Source organism: Anguilla anguilla, chromosome 10 (genome assembly GCF_013347855.1).
Source record: "Anguilla anguilla isolate fAngAng1 chromosome 10, fAngAng1.pri, whole genome shotgun sequence".
NCBI classification, from domain to species: Eukaryota; Metazoa; Chordata; class Actinopteri; order Anguilliformes; family Anguillidae; genus Anguilla; species Anguilla anguilla.
The window spans coordinates 25,309,059-25,332,475 of NC_049210.1; the positions used below are offsets into that span (position 1 = coordinate 25,309,059).

The 23,417-nt window shown below is 39.3% G+C and overlaps 1 protein-coding gene across 1 annotated transcript in view; it reads left to right on the plus strand.

Moving 5' to 3' along the window:
- Nucleotides 1–23,417, plus strand: part of snrnp200 (small nuclear ribonucleoprotein 200 (U5)) — a 202,507-nt gene that overhangs the window by 50,174 nt on the left and 128,916 nt on the right. The window contains exons 15-19 of the mRNA XM_035379748.1: nucleotides 1,080–1,250; nucleotides 4,266–4,459; nucleotides 7,634–7,757; nucleotides 8,122–8,271; nucleotides 17,885–17,995. Of these exons, the coding sequence (XP_035235639.1) occupies nucleotides 1,080–1,250; nucleotides 4,266–4,459; nucleotides 7,634–7,757; nucleotides 8,122–8,271; nucleotides 17,885–17,995 (750 nt within the window). The remainder of the gene's footprint in view (nucleotides 1–1,079; nucleotides 1,251–4,265; nucleotides 4,460–7,633; nucleotides 7,758–8,121; nucleotides 8,272–17,884; nucleotides 17,996–23,417) is intronic.

Genomic DNA, 23,417 nt, shown 5'->3' on the forward strand with positions numbered 1-23,417 from the left:
CAGTATTACTCACAAACAATTATGTTTTAAGTGAATTGTTTGCATTCAAACAAGGAAATTAAATTTATCCACCCTGACACTAACATCAGCCTGCACTCTAACACTATGTGCTGATACATTATGGATCATCTCTTAAAGGGCCTAATTCATTCTCTTAGGGTAGGTACTCTGTGTAGTAAATTGGCAATAGTCTACAAATTTAGCTTTTATAAAGTATGCTTCATTTCCAACATGCCCATGTGTCTAATTTGGAACTACATATCTTGCATCACTCTTTCAGCAGAGCTTGTGTCCACAAATGCAGCATACAATTTTTTAACTAGTGTCTTTAATTGATGGTGCTTGTATTTGAGTGCATATAGTGTGGTGCTGGGACATTCTGTAATGGCAATCATTGAATGCAATAACGCTTATCACCATGTTGGTTGGTTCTTTTTGTCTTTTTCTCTTTAATTATAACTGATGTGGTAGTAAGCATACAAACTTGAGAGGCCATTTGAAATGCTTCCAGAAATGTCACCTATGTTATATATTGGGTGTTGATAAGATGGCAAGCCTTTGCAGCTACCGTGTCACTGGCAATGGATCACATGGAAGCTGTACGACCTTGCTGCCATATGGCTGTACGGAGCCTTGCCTGAGATTTAATCTCAAAAGATTAAAGATTTAACAGTCCCCAGACATGAATATTGTTTAAAGTCTGTGGAGAGAAATATGCAGTGCAATGCAATCTCTCGACTAGAGTGGTTCTGCAAGGATGAGTGGGACAAATTCATGAATCAAGAATAGAATGTCTGTAAACTGGCTAGAAGAAATGTATGTAAGCTCTTGATTTCTGCCAAAAGATGTTAACAGAAATTTCATGTTTAAGTTTGTTCCCGACGTAGGTTCTTAACATATTTTCGCTTCAACAAAACATAGTTTGACCTTGTCTGCCCAGACCTTTAGATACTACTATTTCAAAACCCCAGGAGGTGAAAAGAAAGCCTTAAGGACAGACTTTGAATAATCATTTTATATAGTTTCTTGTGTGAAAATCATGTATTTGTCATCTTGCCTGTTTCTCTTACCTCCTCCAGCGCCTGGCTAGTTATGGGATCACTGTGGAAGAGCTGACAGGAGATCACCAGTTGTGTAAAGAGGAGATTAATGCCACCCAAGTCATTGTTTGCACACCTGAAAAGTGGGATATCATTACACGCAAAGGTGGGGAGCGTACCTACACCCAGTTGGTCCGTCTCATCATCATTGTGAGTATCTGTCATACTGTTAGGCTTCTTTTTAACCTGTGGTGAAAACCATTTTTAAACCTTGAATCCAATATCGTCTTAATTCCTTGAACAAATCACACCTCCCATCTGGGCTTTTCATTTTGCCTTTCACCTAGCTGCTAAATGTGAAAATGAAATGTTTTGACATGTCCATTGTCTGTGTGCACATAATTCAGAAGAGTAGGGTTTTCTCCCCACTTGTACTTTATGTGCTTGCTATTTGAGACTTCAGGTCTGGTGTTTGCTCTTTTTGCTTTCTTGTCTTGCTACTCTGTAAACGTCTTTGTGACAGTTCTCTGTAAAAAGTGGTTACAGACGCTTTCAACGGTAACAACATAAACAAATGTTACTGCGCATGTGCGTTGTTCTGGCCCTAACTTAACTTCAGTCAGACGTCCGCAAACAAGCAATAACAACAGAGTCCCTCTAGACTGGCTTTAACAGGTCGTGATGAGATAATTACGATTGTCTTAAGTTGATATAGTAAATAAGGCTGTACTAGTATGACTAAATGTGCTGGTGTGGAACCCTATTGTATCTGTTAGGATTATTATTTTTTTTTTTTTCTCTGCTATAACTGTCTGAGGCTCAGCAACCATAAGTCCTAGAGCAACCAAATTTGGCAGGTGGGTTCCTATGACCTCCCACTATTCAGGCACTACAAATCACCTATGTCGTCCAGATGGTGGCGCTATAAAAAAGGGTCATGTTTAAAAGGCCATTTGGACTTTTTTATTAGTTGGGGTGGTGGTTGAGGTGGAAGAGCTGTAGCTCCACATCTAAAGTGTTACGACATCTAGTAAACTTTTTTACGGCAAGCGGCTAGAAGACATCCATGGCGACGCAAGTAATCAGACACCGTAGGGTCTAGTTTTTATCAGTGAGGGGAGGGTCTGAACGTCAGGGAAGCAATGGAAGACAATGCCAGCCAGAGTGCATGCTAGGCTACTAAAAGTTTGTTAGTAAAAGCTTTTTGAGAGAATGAATAATTACTTTTCTTGAGCATGGATTCATTTGAAGACAATATCGGGTGAGTTCGTTTAGTCTTTGAATCCGTCTTTATGCTGAGAGAAATCGTATTCCGTGGCAACAAGATAAACCCGACATTAGCCCTAAAATACAGCAGTGAAAACGCTGCTCACTGAATAACGAAATAAACGATACAAAGTTTTTAACAATTATACCATGTCATTCTACAGTCAATATCTGGGACTAACAATAAAATAAATATACAATTTTACCATTGGTTTTCCGTGGAGAGATGTCCCTTTTGAGACTGCGTGGTCATATATTGTCTTGGACAATCCGTTTGTGAAATATACGTGCATTTGTGATGCCTGGGTAGGTTACCTTCTAAAATAACCACACCTGTTGTTTACGGCGTTGTCGCCCTTTTTAGTACAATTTGGCTTGATTGACAATTCATTTATTCAGTAGGTGTGAGTATAAGCTTTCTAACGATGTATAACATGTCTGATTTTGCTTTTGGAATAGCGTTTTGTAGGTCAGCGTAACCGAAAATTTTCTTATCTGCCAACGTCTAAATAAATAATATGGTAGGCTACTCTACGCGTAGCACGCAGGTCGCGAGTTGATATTTCGTCTTGTTTCGTTTTTTCTCAATGTCATATTTAGTATTTGAAATGTGTATTTATGTGTTGTTATTCTATCTGTCTCTGAGGCGCTCTGAAATGTGCATTCTCTGATACGATGAGCAATGGATTGGAATATGTGTCTGACGCCTATTTTAGTTGCGGCGCGGATGCCCTGCAGCTCTACATACACGCCGGACCATCTAAGTGCTGTTTTATACTTTTGTGTAGTCTGCATTTCCGTTGTGTGCGGCACTCGCGAAGGGCCAGATCATTTATACATGTGCGGCATATAGCACAGGTTGCGCAGGCAACGTAATTAGATTGTGTTACTGACCATTATAGTTCAAAAGACAAAACCTTCATTCATATTTCCAGACCTTCTAAACACTGCACCAGTGACCACAAAATTGCTCAGCTAGATGAAACTTGTTGCAACGAAGACATTCACCTGACAAAAGCGCTTTTAGCCCCATATTTAACGTTTCCAGTGACCTCATGTCAGCAGTCAACCAATCATCTTCTTTACGGTGTATGCGGGCACTGGTTACTAACTACGCGCTTTTAATTTCTTGAAGAGGTATGCGTCTTCAACGTGGCAGTGGTCTGCAACCGTCGCACATGCTGCACATTGCGCACAACCCCTACACAGACCCATTTTTACGTGTACTATGCAGAAGTATAAAACAGCCTTTAGTGTTATGACATAGTAACAGAAACGTCCATGGCAATGCAGTAGATATGTTAGGTGAAGGTATATGATCATGAGGACAAAACCATTTAAAAATTGCTCCAAAATTGCAAGCGGCGTTCGGACCCCTCCGAACGCCGCTTGCGGCTTTAATTTAAAATACAGTTTATTATGTGTATTTTTTATAGGACTTACATTTTAATAGTTAACAATGTCCAGTTATTTCTCAAAAATACGAAGTAACAACGGGCAAGTACCAGCTATAATAATCGCAGGGATTCAAGCAATTAGTTTCACAATTCCCTAGTGGGGTTACAAAGTTAAATTATGTATTTTTACACATTTTCAAAATGTAGTTTGTTCCTGAGGTCAGGTTGCACCCCACAGTACAACAACCTGTGCCCAACATCAGTCTGCTCATCAGTTTAACTTTCACTCTGTTTGTAATCAGTGTCATATTAGCCAGTAAACACAAACCCAATAATAAACAAACACAGAGTGGAAGTTAATTTAGGGCCAAGCGCCATAACCTTGGCAATGCGCATGCGTCTGATTAAAGCGTCTATACAAATAAAATTGAATTAAGAGTAGTGCTTCAACTACCTAGCAAGGAAAATAAATATTTTTTTAAATAACATTAATAGGAAACTGAAGCACATTGTAAATTTGTCATCATCCAGTGCACATAGTTAAGGTCTTATTTATTTGCAGGATGAGATTCACCTTCTGCACGATGACCGAGGGCCTGTTCTTGAGTCTTTAGTGGCCCGAACAATCCGTAATGTGGAGCTCACCCAGGAGGATGTGCGCTTACTGGGCCTGAGCGCCACTCTGCCCAATTACGAGGATGTGGCAGCCTGCCTACGAGTGGATCCTGCTTGTGGCCTATTCTACTTTGATAACAGGTTTGGAAAGGAGTGCCACGCTTATATCAATACCAAAATAACAAATATGAAGCAACAATCTTTATGGCAGTTTTATGGCAGAATGCATGTCTCCACAATATATAAATGTCTGCAACCTCTGGCATGTCACAAGACATGCCAAGATTCAAAAGAACCATTTTTCTGTACAGTGGAGGATATTGAAGTATCCAAAATATCCATAATTTTGCCAAAGAGTAACAAATTCTAATCTGAAAATATATCACCAAGCAGTGATTTCAAGGGCAAAGCACCAAAGGTAAACTACAGAGCTGCGAGTGCAATTTGTTTTTTTCTGAAATATATGCAAAAAACAATGTTTTGTAACAATTTAGTTGCCTTCTTGCCACAGCTGTGCTGCTGATGTGCATTGCATGCTTCAATGGGAGATGGAGACAAGGAGTGTTCAAGGTCCAGTCCTTTGTTCCTCCCAGCCTGGCACATGCACACACGGTCCTTATGGTGGTGGAGTTACCAGGCCACTTGCCTTCTGGAGACAAAATTCCCCTTTGAGCTATTGAGTTTTTTCCCCCATTCCCTGTTACACATCCTTGTGTTTCTGCCTGTTCTGTTCTCTCCCACAAGAGCTTATGTAATGTGAAATGCAAGTAAAGCGTGCTACCCCTAAATTAAAACGCCCCACTTAAGGCATGCACAGTGAGTCACTAGTGCTGAATGCTGCATCCACTGGATTACAGTATTTGCATGCTCTGTAGCTCTAGCCTGCAAAGTCCCAATTTACAGCGATGGCAATTATTGAGAGAAATTCTCTTCACCAGGTTGGTTCAAGATGGAGAAGTGAAGTTGTGACAGTAATGCAATGAAAATTTATTCACATGTACAGTCTGGACTGTAATATGAACTGCTGCCCAACAAAGTTGTCCTGATGGGAAATATGATCATATAACCCTTATGAATGATGTCTTTTCATGATTACAAAAAGTGACCTGCATCGAAAGTGATAGCAAGTGATCTTGCAGTTTTTGCAGTAATTTCTGAAGCTACAGCACATGACACATCCTGCCCATGGAAATGAAATTTCCTAGTTAACCAGATTAGAGTTAGCGGTTGGGAAAGTCTTGTAATGTCTTTCAAAAAGGTGATCATCTTTGCATGAGTTTTCTGAAATGTCAGTATAGTTTTTGTGATGCAATCTAGGGCTCACAGATTTTTAATACCTCAAGAAGCCCAATTTATTTACGGCCATCATACTTTTACATAAATATAAAATTGCTGTATGTCAAGGCTCAGGAACTACTGTACACAGTTCAGTTGTGTGTGTCTGGGGGAGGGGAGGTGTGAGAAGTGGGGGTTTTTATGGCCTGCTTGTGCTGTCCTCAGAATGTGAATGTGGGGGGGGGGGGTTTCTGACAGAGACAGAAGGCAGTGTATATCTAAACTGAGTTCTATCAGAAAAATCATTGTTTTTAAGCCAAAATTTATGACTGCAACTTATACTTTGTGATGGACTGCAAAACTTATCCAAATATCATCACAACTTTGGCATGTAATGGATGTAAGGGTACATCTGCAATAATGATTTGAACATTTCAATTTTGAAGTGGTACTGTGGTTCTACAGTAGGCAGTAGACTTCGTAAGAAGTAGAACTTTTTGAGCAAAACGAAGCAATGAGAACAACTGCACAACAAAAAGATGCGGTGGTGTGTGTTCGTACGGTGCAGTGTGCTACGGCCTCCAGGGAGAACTTTTGGAAAAATTCATTCTTGTACTTCGACCTCCCCCTCTTAGCTATTGGTCCAAATATCACATGGTTGGTTACATCACGGTTGAGAGTTCGGAGGGCAGACTTCACATGCTAATGTACGGAGAGTCAACGCCAATCTCTCTTCTGTAGAGATGGGAATTCTGTGAGTTCCTGCATGTTTGATGAATGGTGCTACTCGTTTCAGCATGTCATCAAAACGCCTAGCACACATTCGGAAATAAGAGAAAGTGGACCCCCTCGTTTAAACTCTTCATTCTCCGTCCTACTCTGATTTTGAGGGCGAACGTACCATCTCCTTCGCCTTTTTTTCCCTTCTTTTGCATAGCTAGATAAAATAAACCCACTTTAGCCACTTTAAACTTTTTGTTTTGTGTTGTCATCTCGCGTAGCCCTTCTCTTTATACATCCATGACGTAGCCGCGAGACGGAGGTCTGGGCGAGATTCCAGCCCTAGTTAATAGCTGCCTCGTAATTATTCACGCCACAGCGGCATGGAGTGACTTTAAACGGTGCAGTGTTCTCACTGAGTATACCGACAACAGTGTTTGTGGACATGTTCGCCGGTGGTTCTCAATCCTGAAGTTCTTTGTTCTTACTGAGTATACTGCCAGCTTTAGAGTTCAAGTCAAATTAGCTCCAATTTAACCTAATGGAGCAATGCAAATGATTGTTTTGCGAGAAGTCCCCCCTACAGGCCATATTGTACTATAACACTGTGAGGTTGTGTGCGCTTGTCCACAAATATGGTGGTCTATCATGCCCTGAAATATCATTGCCATCGGCATAAATTTGTGGCATACCTATATTTCGGGCGTGGTCAGCCATTTTTGCTTGACCGCCTAATAATAATATTAATCTCAATCTCCTTTCACATACAGCATCAGAATGAATACATCATTCTTGATGTCCAATGGCCCACCACTTTTCCATATAATTGACCATATTATGATTTAACTGCTGCCTGGTGTTTGGTGTAGTCAGCTCCTTGTTTGCTGTCTGCAGCATCTACCTTATAATTTATGATGAAGTTCCCCCTCTGAAAACGATTTAGGCTTGAGATTACATGGAAAAGTCTCTGAGGATTCTCAGGTTGGAGGGGAAGGTAGATTATTGTGTCTACGAATCCCATCAACCAGGGGTACTGTAGGGGGTCCACAATCTTACTCTATTCTCGGGCCCTTCTAGGCAAAACTACGGAAATGTTCTTGAGCAAGATTTTTAAACCAGAATGACGTTTTATATTGGATTTTGTATAGAAATGTAAAGTACTAATGTTTTGCATGCATTTGTTGTTGGGGTTGGGGGGGAGGCATGAAGCTGCAAGAAAGATTAATTGTGGTACAAGCAGTGCTATGGTGATTGTGCTGTTTCATGTGCCTTCACTGTATTACTGAATGTTCTGCTTAATTTTTTCTTTATTTTGTCAAGTTTTCGCCCTGTACCCCTGGAACAGACTTATGTTGGTATCACTGAAAAGAAGGCCATCAAGCGCTTCCAAATTATGAATGAAATTGTTTACGAGAAGATCATGGAGCATGCTGGCAAGAACCAGGTAATTCTACCTCTACGGCTGTACGGCTATATGGCTTACTAGCATACCTGGCTGCATTGAACTTAAATTCATTAAATTATTCATTGAAATTAATTCATTCTTTGTATTTGCGTGATTGTTTACAATTTCCTGTGTTTTGTATTTCATTTCCATATTCATCTGAACCTGGAAAATAAATATATACCAGAAACTATTTTTCTTTATTTTTTCTTTCTCTACTGAAATAGCCTAGTTGGAAGTCATACGAATATCTTGGGAAAATTGGATGGTTTGCGTCTGACAAACCATTTTAAAAGTGAGTTGGCTTAGAGGTTGAGATGATTCATACAGGAAATCTAATGATGTAAAAATTGGTCTCTTGCAGGTTCTGGTGTTTGTACACTCCAGAAAGGAGACAGGAAAGACTGCGCGAGCTATTCGTGACATGTGTCTGGAAAAGGACACACTGGGGCTCTTCCTCCGGGAGGGGTCAGCCTCCACGGAAGTCCTCAGGACTGAGGCAGAACAGTGCAAGGTGAGGATGATGGGGTCACCGATCAGTGATCTTGCCAAAATAAAATGACGATTTTAAATAAAACAACCTCAACATCACATTGGTGTCATTTCACAGATGGGCTGCAATCATCATGGGCTCAAGTACTGATTTTGGTATAACTTCATCACCCCATTACTGTGTTCTGGACATCTCCTATAAATTAGCATTAAAAATTGACTCTTTTTGCACAAACATATACCTTAAATGAACGTATTTTGGAGACAAAAAAAATCCTATGACTTTATTCTCACATTTTGACGTAATTTTTTCGAAGCAACTGAACACCCATGGTTGCTTAGAATCACTAACAGCAATCAAAAAACATCAGTGTTGATCAGGTTTGTATCCTTCGTGAGGCTGACTGTTAAAACTCAACAACAACAAAAAAAGTGAACACCTGTTGAAATGGTAAATACCGCAAATTTATTTTATTTTAATGGATCCCAATCTCTTTAAAAATCACCCCATTCATATCATGCAGTAGGTACCTACCAGAGGTGGGTAGAGTAGCCAAAAACTGTACTCAAGTAAAAGTATTGTTACTTTAAAATAATGACTCAAGTAGAAGTAAAAGTAGTCATCCAAATAATTACTTGAGTAAGAGTAAGAAAATATCTTGTGAAAAGACTACTCAAGTACTGAGTTACTTCATATAATCTGATTTAATGTTGAAATAAGCAGAGCAAGATGAACGTAAAAATCCAAATGTCCAAAATATCAAATTGTAAATGCTTGTCCAATAGAAATAAACAAAATATAAAACAGCCATGTGCAAATTCAAATATGGCCTAAATCATATCCCTTTAAATAAAACAATACACAGGAGGTTCGTCAGAAGAGGAGGATTTTCGCTTTCTGTTGTACTCCATTAAGTTTGTATACCTCATCAGTTTGTTGGGGTGAACCCTCCGTTGACAGAAAAAATATCAATGAGGCTACAGGGGATTTATCCATTAAAATAGACACTTCACAACAAAGAGCAGCCTGCTCAAATTCAAACAGAAACTTTATATGTGGAAAACATAATGCTTTGTCGCACCATTATTGTACCTTATGATGCACTTATCCACAATATCCCAAAGTCCCATGATGCCTTGCGCGGAATATGTGCAGAACTTCCGCTTTAGCGTAAACAAACTTTATGTATGCTATGCAATGTTCCAGCGCTCACGTCATGACTGTTGCATGCTTCAGAAAAACTATTACACTACTAACTAACGCTTACATTACAGTGTCAAATATCCACATTAATACCAGTAACCTATTTAAACACACTCAATTTCAAAAATAACGTATATAACCGAAGTATTTTGAACAATAATAGCCTACTTACATAGCAATGATAAAATCTTATCTGTGTTCAGTAGATGGAGACAGAGACAGTAAATCAACAATACAGTTCAATCCGCTTCTGTTTTGCTCCAGAAAACGATGTCAGCTAGGTCTATCAGCAAACATGCGGCTTAGCTATGCCCAGAAGTCCTCAATAATAATAGTATTTCCCAAGAAATTACGAATAATAGTTGACCACGTTTCGTGAGTGAATCCATAAGTGAATGCGATAAGAAAAATTTACGCTTTTTTACGGTTACGCTGACCTAAAAAACGCTATTCCAAAAGCAAAATTAGACATGTTATACATCGTTAGAAAGCTTATACTCTCACCTACTGAATAAATGAATTGTCAGTCAAGCCAGACTGTACTAAAAAGGGCGACAATGACGTAAACAACAGGTGTGGTATTACGTGCAGCTATTTTGGAAGATACCCAGGCGTCACGAATGCGCTTATATTTCACAAACGGATTGTCCAAGACAATAAATGACCACTCAGTCAAATAGTTAGCTATCCACAGCCAAAACTAACCTACAACTTACCGCCACATATTTTCTCAAGTTCGAAGTTGAGTTCTTGTAGGCTGAAATGTCCACATTTCTAGGCAGACAAAGAAGGCAGCGCATAATGTAACTACTGTTTTTGGTAGTCTGTGAGTAAAACATAGTTTGAACGTGAGGCCAGGGGTGTTCTGCCTCCTACGAATCACCCGCCGTTGTTTCAGCCATTGTTGTCGCCCACTCATCCTTCTGTGTGCTGTGACTGGCTACGTTTGATTGGTGAAACGGAGTCATGTGGGGCTATGACAGCGCCAAAGCAAAGACCAGTCAGCCTCTTTGGCTGAAGTCTCTCTGAGAGAAAGAAACAAACAGAACGTGCGTTGAATAAAAAATGGGTAAAAAAATAAAAGTAACGAGCGGAATGTAGCCGAATATAACGGAGTAAAAGTAACATTTTTTCTTCGCAAATATACTCGAGTAAAACTGAAAAGTATGTTGCATTAAAACTACTCTTACAAGTACAATTTATCAATTTACAATTTACAATTTCCAGGCCCTGGAGAAGTTATGGAAAATAATATTTTTTGAAAGGTTTTGGAAAAGTAATGGAAATATAGCTAAAGTTGCATCAAATATAATTACTAATTAATCCAATCATAAAAATAGTATGTATAGTAATAAAACGTAAATTGGCACGTAACCTTCACGGTGTTTTGGTGGTGTGAGAAGTTAATTCGGTCCGGCTCAGTCTGTTTACAGGCACGCCTCTACTGATGTAGCAGTTAGTAAACGTAAGCCCTACTGTGCCGACAATATGCCAGGGAAGTGCAGCTTCAATAATATATCAGGGCTCGAAATTAACTTTTTTACTTGGTAGCACTGGTGCTCCCAACTTCAAAAACTTAGGAACACCCACCGAAATGTAAGGAGCACCAACAATATATGCAATAGATTTGTTATTGATAAAAAACGACAATATAACAGTACCGTTTACAAGCAACAGTTAAGCTGTCACGCATAAAATGTGTCGACTCTTCAAGGAATTGCGTGTTATGCATTCGAACGACAAATCGCTTCTCGTCACATTAATACCGCTAATTAAATCAACCGCCAGTAAACTGCATCGGAGAAATTAGCTGTTCCAACCGGGTCGCTACACAAAACGTCCGCTCTAGCGCTCTGTGTCGCGTGACTGTGGAGTGCAGCGAAAGGGAGTGATTGAAGGCTAATATTAACCAATTTAAAATGAGCATTAAAGGTAAGAATGTCAAGCTTGGTTCGAAGGGTCACCGTCAGCTCACAAGGGACATGCTGAGTGTACTAACTAGCGAATGTACAGAGAAAGAGACGTCCGACTGGAAAAAGAAAAAGAAGAAAAAAAAAAAAAAACAGGTCGCACCAGAACAATTATTTGCACTCGCACAAATGATCCCAGTTATATTTCGAGGTCGCACAGATTAAATTTCGGGAGAATATGCGACCAGAATGGTCGCAATTTCGAGCCCTGTTTGAGACATTGACAAAAATGTTAAACTATTCGAATTAAAATATGAGAGAATGTATCTAAGTGTGTCTGTCTGGTGTTTATTTGTTTTAGAGGCACCATATGTTTCAGATGCAGACCTAATTTTACTTGGTGTTATTTATTTATTGACCTTTCAGCATTATTACAAGTTCATAAAGACAGTTGTCATTAAAAACACTGAATTATTTTGCTGTTATAATAAACATCAATACTAAGTAGACAAATTTTTAAATATTGCAATTATCTAAGATGAGATCTAATCTCGTATCCCAAATTTAAATTTAAAATCTGCTGTCATTTAGCAGTCTGCACATATAGGGGATTGGTGATCTCCTGTATCTCTCAGTTCGACATCTTGGGATGGCCAGTTGGTTTGAATTCCTTGTCTGACGACCTGTGAGCTCCTTACTGAGGGGGGGTAGCCAGTCACTGAAGTTGGACTTTAGCAGCTTTCTGGCAAAGCCAAGACACAGTTAAGTGCGTCTTTCTGATAGAGTGCACAATCCAAGAGTGCAGAGAGCCTCTGGGTACCCTGAGTACCTCTGGCCAAGTATGATTTTACAAGCCCGTTTCTGCGTGCTTTCCAGCCTTTTAGCCTGGTCTGTAGTCAGGGAACTGTGCCAGACGGGGACTGCATACTCCAGCACCGGGCGTACGTAGCCTGTGTAGATGGAAACCAGTTCTGGGTCTTGAGACACCAAATTTCTTCAGGCGACGCAGAGCAGAAAGCTTCCTGTTTGCTGAGGTCAGCATGTGGTCCACCTGGCTGTCCCAATGCAAATTACTCTGGATGGTGACCCCCAGGACTTTGACAGTGTCACAGACTTCCAGAATGTTCTGGTCAATGGAGAGAGTCGGGAGGGCGGGTGGATGCCTCATGTGGGTGACATGTAAAACTTTACATCTCTTTGGGTTGAGTTTCATTTTGTGCTCCTTTACCCAGATATCAAGACCATTCAGGGTCTGTTGGAGGGTACAGGGTAGTTGGAGCTGTTACAATAAATAATTCTAAATCATCCCGCTGAGCATTTGTTTTGGTCATGGAAATTCAGTCAAAGGTTGTGGAGAAGTCATGGAAAAGTCATTGAAAAATCATTGGTGAAAAAGTGTATGAACCCTGTGTACACCTAGGCAAAAGACAATCAAACTCAATTTTTCACAACTCCACACATTTTGTTACTATACATCTCTTGTGTTAAGCCAATTAGGGTATCCACTTTATTTCAATAAGAGGTGATTTCAAAATAATAGCTGAGACAGATTTATTTCATCTTTTACAGTTGAAGCCAAAAGTTTGCATACATAAAGATATTCAAACTTCGTTTACAACATATGTCATGTTACCATACATTTCTTTTGGCAAGTCAATTTTTACATCTAATGACTATCAGAGGTCATTTTATAACAGTTGATTAGAGACAGATTTATTTCAGTTTTAATTCACTATTAGAATTCCAGTGGGTCAAAACTTTACATACACTTAGTTGGTATTTGGTGGCATTACCTTTTAATTGCTGAACTTGAATCAAACGCTTGGGCTAGCCTTCCACAAACTTCTTAGAATACTTTGCCGGAATTTCTGCCCATTCCTCCTGACAGAACCGGTGTAACTCAGTCAGGTTTGTGGGCTTCCTTGTTCAGATACGGTTTTTCAGTTCGGTCCACACATTTTCTATGGGATTCAGGTCAGGGCTTCGTGATGGCCACTCCAATATTTAGGGGTCCAAGCAGCTAAGCTGGTGGAACCCTATTGTATTTGTTAGGATTATTAGGGGTCCAAGCAGCGAAGCTGGTGGAACCCTATTGTATTTGTTAGGATTATTAGGGGTCCAAGCAGCGAAGCTGGTGACATCTAATAACTCCCACACCATGAGAGGTCAACACAAAACTTCATCGACCTATGCATCTGAACGTGCTCTACAACTTTGCCATTGGCCCCACCTATGTCCGCCATATTGTTTGCCCGCCATTTAGACTTTTTAGTTGGGGCGTGGCAGTTTTCTCTGCTAAAATGTCTGAGGCTCAGCAACCATAAGTTGTAGACCCACCAAATTTGGTAGGTGGGTTCCTGTGGCCCCCCACTACTCAGGCACTAAAAATCACTTATGTCGGCCAGATGGTGGCGCTATAACAAAGGAGCATACTTTAAAAGGTCATAACTCCCACACCGTAAGTCAGATCAACACAAAACTTAATCGACTGATGCATCTGAATGTGCTCTACAACTTTCCTATTGGGAGCACCTATGTCCGCCATATGGTTTGCACACCATTTGGACTTTTTCATTAGGTGGGGTGCGGAAAAGCTGGAGCTCCAAATCTAAACGGTTACGACATCGAGTAAACTTCTTTACGGCAAGCGACATCCATGGCGACGCAAGTAATCCGACACCGTAGGGTTTAGTTTTTATCAGTGAAAGGACGGTCTGACAGTGCCACCCAGAGTGCATGCTAGGATAGGCTACCAAAAGTTTTTCAGTAAAAGCTTTCTGAGAGGATGAATAATTACTTTTCTTTGGCATGGATCCATTTGAAGACAGTATCGGGTGAGTTCGTTAAGTCTTTAAATCTGTCATTATGGTGAGAAAAAGCTAAACGCGCGAAAACACGCTGGTATAATAAAACAATGACGGTAATACATATATAGTCCGCTTCGTTCCGTTGCTACCATAACATAACAGACTGTCTTGTGTCTACAGCTGCAGTTTCTCGCTACAATTTCAAACATTGAATATTCACAAAAGACGCAATTTATGCTGTACTCTGCCAATGTCTAAATAAATAAATACGCTACGGTAAAGCTTTGAGAGGATGAATCATTACTTTTCTTTGACGTGGATCCATTTGAAGACAATAACGGGTTCGTTTACTCTTTAAATCCGTCATTATGCTGAGAGAAATCGTATTTTCAATTTAATCTTAAAATTGACTGTAAGGTTAGGGTTGTAACTAGTTAGCTGTTTCGTAGGTGACTTAGTTAATGCACTCGTCTTAACTATTGCTTGTATTTTTGCATAGACTGCGTTGTTGCTGTTCTTGTTTGTGTTAGTGTTAATCAGTTTAACCTACAGGGTCCAAGTTGAACTATGCGGTTGTTCCCTGCACTTGGAACGGTACTTCTCTCTAGAGTTTTCAACACACTTGTTCCTGGTTATGGTTATACACTTTGTTGTACGTCGCTCTGGATAAGACCGTCTGCCAAATGCCTGTAATGCCCCGGGTAATTAGTGTTACTGATTGGCCAGACTCTCTTCACACCTGCCTCCCAGGCAAAGGGAGGGTGGAAAACCAGCAGTTCTCGGCCCTCGAGGACCGTGAGTTGCTGATCTCTGTCCTGTGGTATCAAAGGCAAAAAGGCAGTGGCTCTAAAGGTCGGGCCTCAGGTGCCAATAAACTCCCAATTAACTCCTAATTATGACAATTGGCCAATCAGAAGCTTCCATAAAGTCATTAAATCAATTTCTGGAATCTTCTAGACGGAGACGGTCAACTTGGCGCATGTAAACTTTTGACCCACTGGAATTCTGATGTCGTCAATTAAGGTGAAATAAATCTGTTTCTGATCGGTTGTTTTAAAATTACCTCTGATGTGAAGTAAGTAGATGCCCTAATTGACTTACCACAAGAAATGTATGGTAACATGAAATGTGCAGAGTTGTAAAAACTGAGTTGTAATATCTTTTTCGGTGGTCCTCATTTCATTTATTTCCAGCATTCCTTCCTCCAAAAATGAGGCAATAAAAGCAGTCCAGAAACAGTTTCATTTCAATGTTTAATCTGGCGACGTGCATTGTATTACTGTGTTTGGCATGCATACACGTTACATACTTTCAACATACAAGTTACACTGAACAGCATTTTGATTATGATTATGAAAGTTTGGAATGTTCTCATATGCCTGCACATAACTGAAAAGAATTTCCTCTTGAAAACTAACTGTCTTTCTTATTTTTGTCTTTCTCTGTCATATTTTCAGATAATGTAAATATGTATGATAGATAGATAGATATATTCCATGTGTGTCAGTAGATGGTTTGGTTGGGTTGAGAGGTGGTGGGGAGGTTTTGTTGAGTAGCTCTTCAACCTTGTTCAGTTGACATGCCTCGTCTCTACCCCACATTCTGTGTAAGATTTATTACATTTATTATGTATATATTTACTTTTGTGTCTAAAAACAGAACATTTGTGATGCATTCAATTAATGCATTTCAATATTAGAGGGTTAATTATGGTCTAATTTAGTTGATTAAACATGATACTTTCATCCATGGGGCAACATAGCTCAGGAGGTAAGAGCGGTTGTCTGGCAGTCAGAGGGTTGCCGGTTCGATCCCCTGCCCTGGGTGTGTCGAAGTGTCCCTGAGCAAGACACCTAACCCCTAATTGCTCCCAACGAGCTGATTGGTACCTTGCATGGCAGCCTTTCACCGTTGGTGTATGTGTGTGTGTGTGTGTGTGAGAATGGGTGAATGAAAGGCATCAATTGTAAAGCGCTTTGGATAAAGCGCTATATAAATGCAGTCCATTTACCATTTACCATTCTTATGCCCTCTTGAGCCTATTACTGACAAGGAGATATCTCACATACAGAACAATAAAGAAACAACAAAGCCAGCTCTTGCAGGTGAGAATTGATGAGGCTAGCATGCATCTGCATCTTTAATATTCGTAGCTGGCTCTGGTGGAACCAATGTACTTTTCCATGAACTATAATATTTATTGTGGGGGCGGGTGGCGGTAGAGGCTGGGGAGCCATTACAGGCATTTAACAGATGCTCTTATCCAGAACAACTTACACAATTTTTTACATTTTTTATACACATAGCATTTGCGTTGCATCCAGTTATACAGATGGATACATACAGTACTGAATCAATGCAGGTACCTTGTGCAAGGGTACAATGGCAGTGTCCTACCGGGGAATCAAACCTATGACCGTTAGGTTACAAGACCAGTTCCTTACCCATTGCATTGCATCCAATTATATAGCTGGATATATACTGAAGCAATGCAGGTTAAGTACCTTGCTCAAGGGTACAACGGCTGTGTCAAACTCACTCCTATGCCCCTGCAATAAAGGACACTTTACATTTTGTTTTATGGATATTCAGTATTTCTGCATATCACCCTTGTTCTACGCTTGTGGTCAAGGAGTGTATCATCCTGGCAATGTATTGTTTTACCAGCTTCACATATATTGCTCTCAGTATTTAATTTCAAACTAAAGGAGAGCAACATTTTTGCGTTGATAATTGTATTTGTGGCATTTTATTTTTTACCAAAATTATGAATATGAACTATGAATTATGAATACTGTATAAAGAAAAGATTTCTCCATAATATCCTCATACCGTTCACTGCAAGATGCAAACTGCTCATGAGCCCCAAGAACCAGATGGCCAGGGTAGAAGAAAAAGAAAAAAGTACATTAAAAACTCCAGTTTGAAACAACTTTATCTTGAGCTGTACCAAAATGATTTTCATTGATAATGTCACTACTGACGGCAGCAGCAGGATGAATTCTGTAGTGTACAGAAAAGTCTGCAAAAATCTCACCAAATGCCCCAAAACTCATTGGACAACACTTCACCTTGGAGCAGGACTGTGACCTCAAACATACTATTAAAGCTACTAAGACAATTAAGTGGAATGTTCTTCACTGGCCAAATCATTCACCCACACTGAATTTAGTTGAACATGCATTTCACTTGCTGACTACAAGACTGAAGGGAGAAACACCCCATAAACGGACAGGAACCGAAGATGTCTGCTGTATAGGCCTGACAGTATCTCCGTGGAAGATACCCAGAATTTGGTGATGTCTATAGGTTACAGAATTCAGGTGGCCATTGAATGCAAAGGTTTTGCAACTAAGCAAAAAATATGCTTACTATATTTCAGGTTATTTTCATCTAAAATGGGAGGACTATGTATAAAAAGGGCTATAATTCATGCACAGATCACCCGGTATGGATGCAAGTACCCTAAAAAAAGGCGGGCAGTCTACATTTTAACCTCATTGATGTTTTTTTCCCTCTAATGTGCTGGAGTACAGTGCCAAATCAGTAAACATTGTGTCATTGTCCCACTACTTTTGCCTTTAACTATAGGCCTATATGTGATCCAAAATGGTTTCACCATGAAACCTGTTCATAAGCCAGGAATCCTGTACAAAAGTCAGTGATCATTGTCAGTGTAAGCTGTGTTTCACATGTACTTTTCTTCACCCTTAGAACCTTGAGCTGAAAGATCTGCTGCCTTACGGTTTTGCCATCCATCATGCTGGAATGACACGAGTGGACCGGACCTTGGTTGAGGACCTTTTTGCTGACCGTCACATCCAGGTTGGTTCACCAGGTTGATGCTGTCCCATGGCCCCTTCCTGCTTCCTTTCAAAAATAAGTTTGCAGTATTGCTGCTGTTGGTGAAAACAAATATTTTCAGTTGATTTACAAATGTTACACACCTTAGGAATGCATGTGGAAAATTCATCATCCTTGTTATAATATAGTGTTATTACTACTCGTCAATCCATTGCTCTGTTATGGAAGTCGTTGAGATGTCAAGTTCAACAAAATAGTTCAACTTTATTGTGTTTACAGTAGAGCCTCAGAGATCCAAACCTTTGAGTTCTGGGCTTACTGGTCAACCAAATGGGGAATAAAGCAGGAAGTTTTATCTGGTTTCTTATCACTGATACAAGAAACAAGCATGGAAATGAAAGCTCACTTTCTATTTACAAAATACTCCAAATACATTTAGATTCTCTGAAAGTTTTGTGAATTTGAAAATCAAAATAGTTTTTAGAATATTTTTTTTTGGATTGTTGTCTTTACTATCCTGTTATTTTTCTAAAGGTTTATTCATTTGCTGTAAATCTTTATTAGTTAATAACAATAACTCACATGCCTTGAGCAGGATGTTGTATTTTATGACTTAATTTTTCTGCTTCACTGTATTTGTAGTTTACAGCTACAAAATGCACTCCAAATTGGAAACGTTACAGACTGAGTGGAAATGTCATAAAGAATGCGTGTTTGTCAATTACAGATTCCAATTACAGAGAAATTGGAAACCGTTAAACAAGAAAAGCACTTCCTGGAAGGGCATACAGTCTGCACTGTTAGTTCAGAGTAAGCTAGGGATGATGCTAGAACAAGAACAGACTGTTCTGCTATTTTTGTAACTGCTAAAGCAGCGTTTCCCATCCTTTTTCCTTCTGTGGTGCACTTATATAATTTATAATTTATAGAATCTCACGGCACACCAGTCTCGAAAGCGTGCGACGTGCTGATGTGACTTCAGCAGTAGGCCTCGATGCTCTTGCAGGGTTTTAATTAAGCGATATGCATTTCAATTAAGTTTATTTTTTTATTTTGTGAATGGTATTTGCTCATTTAAGTTTTTTTAAATTCATTCAAAATTTAAAAAAAAGGATTTTTCACACGGCACACCTGACCTTGCCTGATGGCACACCAGAGTGCTGCGGCACACCGGTTGGGAAACACTGCATAACGTGTACCTAGTGCTTGGTTTACCTACAACTTGGTAGTGCCTAGCACTGTATCAAGCCTCGTCTTGAAAACCTCTGCTGCATGACCTGGCAAGCTAATTCTACACAATGACTGCTCCAGGGTTCGTATGGTCATGAAAAACCTGGAAAAGTTATTGAAATTTAAAATGCAATTTCCAGGCCCTGGAAAAGTTATGGAAAATAATATTTTTTGAAAAGTAATGGAACTATAGCTAAAGTTGCATCAAATATAATTACTAATTAATCCAAAAACGTAAACTGGCACGTAACCTTCGTGGTATTTTGGTGGTGTGAGAAGTTAATTCGGTCCGGCTCAGTCTGTTTACAGGCACGCCCAACAGGCACGCTTCTGCTGATGTAGCAGTTAGTAAACGTAGGCCCTACTATGCCGACAATATGCCAGGGAAGTGCAGCTTCAATAATATATTAGGGCTCGAAATTGACTTTTTTACTTGGTAGCACTGGTACTACCAACTTCAAAAAGTTAGGAGCACCCACCAAAATGTAAGGAGCACCAACAATATATGCAATATTTTTTATTGATAAAAAACGACAATATAACAGTTAAACTGCCACGCCTAAAATGTGTCGACTCCAAGGAATTGCGTGTTATGCATTCAAACGACAAAGCGCTTCTCGTCACATTAATACCGCTAATTAAATCAACCGCCAGTAAACTGCATCGGAGAAATTAGCTGTTTCAACCGGGTCGCTACACAAAACATTACGTTAACGTGTCAAAAAAAATGCCGTAATCGTTCGCTTCAACTTTTCAGCTTTCGATAACGCTAATAAATTGAACAAACTTTTGTCTTCAGGTAACATTAGTTAACGCGTTAGCTCTCTGTGTCGTGTGACAGTGGAGTGCAGCGAAAGGGGGTGATTGAAGGCTAATATTAACCAATTTAAAATCAGCATTAAAGGTAAGAATGTCAAGCTCACAATTGGTTAGAAGGGTCACCGTCAGCTCACAAGGCACATACTGAGTGTACTAGCTAGCGAATGTATGCAATTTAGGAAACACTCATTCATTAATCCTAGCGTTAATGAATTCTAATCACGTCACAAATATGTGATTAGAATGTTCTTTACTGAACATTGTAATGCTTACGAAAAAATCACTACTGGTAATCAAAAACAATGGAGTTCTAGAACTGTGATTTACAATTTTGAAAAAACATTACAAAAAACCTACTCTTCAGAAGGTTTTAAAAATCTGTGACATTGAAGGAACACCTGGAACCGTGGCATGTAGCCTTCCTGAATTTAACAGTTAACAGTAAATAGCCGCATATATCTCCTTTAAGTACTTACCCAACCATTATTCAAATAAACAATACTAGACGCTGACAGGAGAGAAACGACTACGGGAAATTTGCCTTGAATACATTCTAATTAAAAAATTCACACACAACCAAATAGCCAAAGCCTACTATACAGACCGATCTGGTGTGTGCTTATAATAAATGTGCGTGATAAATGCTGTTTCTTTTCCATTAATAATTTGGTACAGGAATGAATTGTGCATATACAATCCTCAAATGACGACTGGCAGCAGTGAACAAAAAGTTATTTATGATGCGTTACATTTATACAAACTCCCCTATATCCTATATGAAACTAACATGGATGATTTTAGACTGTGCTGAAAATTATCTGACTATTATTAAGCTTCACAGTCTGACCACAAAGTTCATTTAACCTCTTAAGGCACAAGCCAAATCTTGCCAATCCTTGCCCATTTAGGGGGTACCCTATTTAAAGCTTTATAACTCCAGATGTGAACACCACAGAGACTTGAAAAATGGCTTAAATGAAGCAAGACATTTGTACAATTTACAATACTAATGCAGATTAATTTATATTCATAATTTTGGAAGAAATAAAGTGCCACAAATGCAATTGTTTTGACAAAAAATCCAAAATAAATTTGCACTTTTTAAGTTCGCAATGAAATACTGAGAGATTGCATATATACAGGAGGTTAAACTATACATGTGCTAGGTCAAAAACTTCTTGACCACAAGTTCATAAAATCTAAGGGTGGATATGTAGAACTACTATAGATGTATGAAGCAAAAACTTAGCAGTGTACCCAGCGTCTCCAAATCTATCCAAAATGTCTAAATTATGCATTGCTGTAAATCACAACATATTCACGTATTTCACTACAAATCAACTGTTTTGACTCAAGAAAATCACTGTTGCATAATTTTCAAATGGGAATTACAAGCTTTCAGTCAGTACAGTGGTCTAAAATAGCTAGGTGTCCAGAAACATATCCAAAATCTCTCCAAAATTGAATAAAATGCTTTTTGTCCATTATAAAGCATATAAATGAGCCCCTTATGAGGGTTTAAGATGAAACATTGCTATCAGATTAAAAAAATAATGCAAAAATATTGTCACACAATGCGGTACAGTACCTAAATGTGTAATAATTAACTCGTGTTTATTTCTATACTCTGTACTCTCGTATGTTTTCTTGTATGGGGATGAGACAACATGAAAACAATTTTCAACCGTCCACCACGTTTTGGCAATGTTCCAACTCTGACGTCATCACTGTTGCATGCTTCACAAAAACTATTACACTTCCATCTAACTCTTACATTACAGTGTGAAATATTCACATTATATAACACCACTAACCTATTTAAAGATACTCAATTTCAAAAATAACATATAACCGAAATATTTTGAGCGGTAATACTTACATAGCAATGATGAAATCTCCTCTATGTTCAGTAGATGGAGACAGAGACAGTATCAATGATACTGTACTATTCGCTTCTGTTTTACTCCAGAAAACGATGTCAGCTAGGTCTATCAGCAAACGTATGGCTTAGCTATGTTCAGAAGTCCTCAATAATAATAGTATTTTCCAAGAAATTACGAAATATCCTTGAACACGTTTCGTTAGGTGCAGCGTATTTGTTTGCTAGCAGAGTGAATGCGTAAGTGAATGCGATGCTAAGAATATTTTCTGTTACGCTGACCTATAAAACGCTATTCCAAAAGCAAAATCAGACACGTTATACATCGTTAGAAAGCTTATACTCTCACCTACAGGATAAATGAGTTGTCAATCAAGCCAAATTGCACTAAAAAGGGCGACGACGCCGTAAACAACAAGTGTGGTATTACGCGCAGCTATTTATGAAGATAGCCGACCCAGGCGTGACAGATGCGCATATTTTTCACAAACGGATTGTCCAAGACAATATATGACCACTCATTCGCAAAAGGGACATCTCTACGCGTAAAACCGATGGTAAGATTGTATATTTATTAAATGTTTAGTCCCAGATATTGACTGTAGAATGACATGGTAGCTATAATTTAAAAAAAAAATTTGTCTCGTTTATTTCGTTATTCAGTGAGCAGCGTATTTCACTGCTGTATTGGCATATTTTAGGGCTAATGTCGGGTTTATCTTGTTGCTACGGAATATTGCATTACATTACATTACAGGCATTTGGCAGACGCTCTTATCCAGAGCGACGTACAACAAAATGTATAACCATAACCAGGAACAAGTGTCGAAAACCCTAGAGGGCAGTAGCCAAGCGGCCAAAACCAGACTTCGTTTTTGAAGCTCATTTCCTGGTGTTGTAGTTCCTGGTTGCTCACTAGCGCCACTACGGATGGCTCCAGTATAGGTGTTTTCATATCCGGTTTCCATGCAAGTCTACGGTACAAATGCGATCAAAATACAAAGTCAATAATTTTTTCTCACAAGAAGAAATAGTCATAATAGGTGTATTTTATTGGTCTTATGACTGTCCATGGGTCGATTTCATGATTTATTGCGTCATTTGGGCACAGTGCCAATATTTGTTCTGGACCAATGAGGTACATCTTGCGTCACTTCCGGATTACTGCGGAGGACTGAGCTACAGTAGGGGCTACAATCTGTGGTCACTGGGGTGGGAGGTGGCGTCTCTTGGCCTTGACAATGCGGCTCCGACCACGGTCCACCTGTGCGAAGTCAGAAAATGCAGGCATCCCATTTTGTAGTGGTTTCATTATAGCGTGTGCTATTTACAGCTGCACTAGACGACCATAAAATAATCCTCCTCTGAAGTTTTGCGGTAGCCGAGTCATTTTTACTATTTCCTTTAGCCCACTTAACCAAATAATTAGTTGGCAGAAAGCGTAATCAGCTAACGCTTATTTGCTATATGTGGTAGTCCAGTAGCCTATGCATTTAGAAAGGAACATGTTTTTTC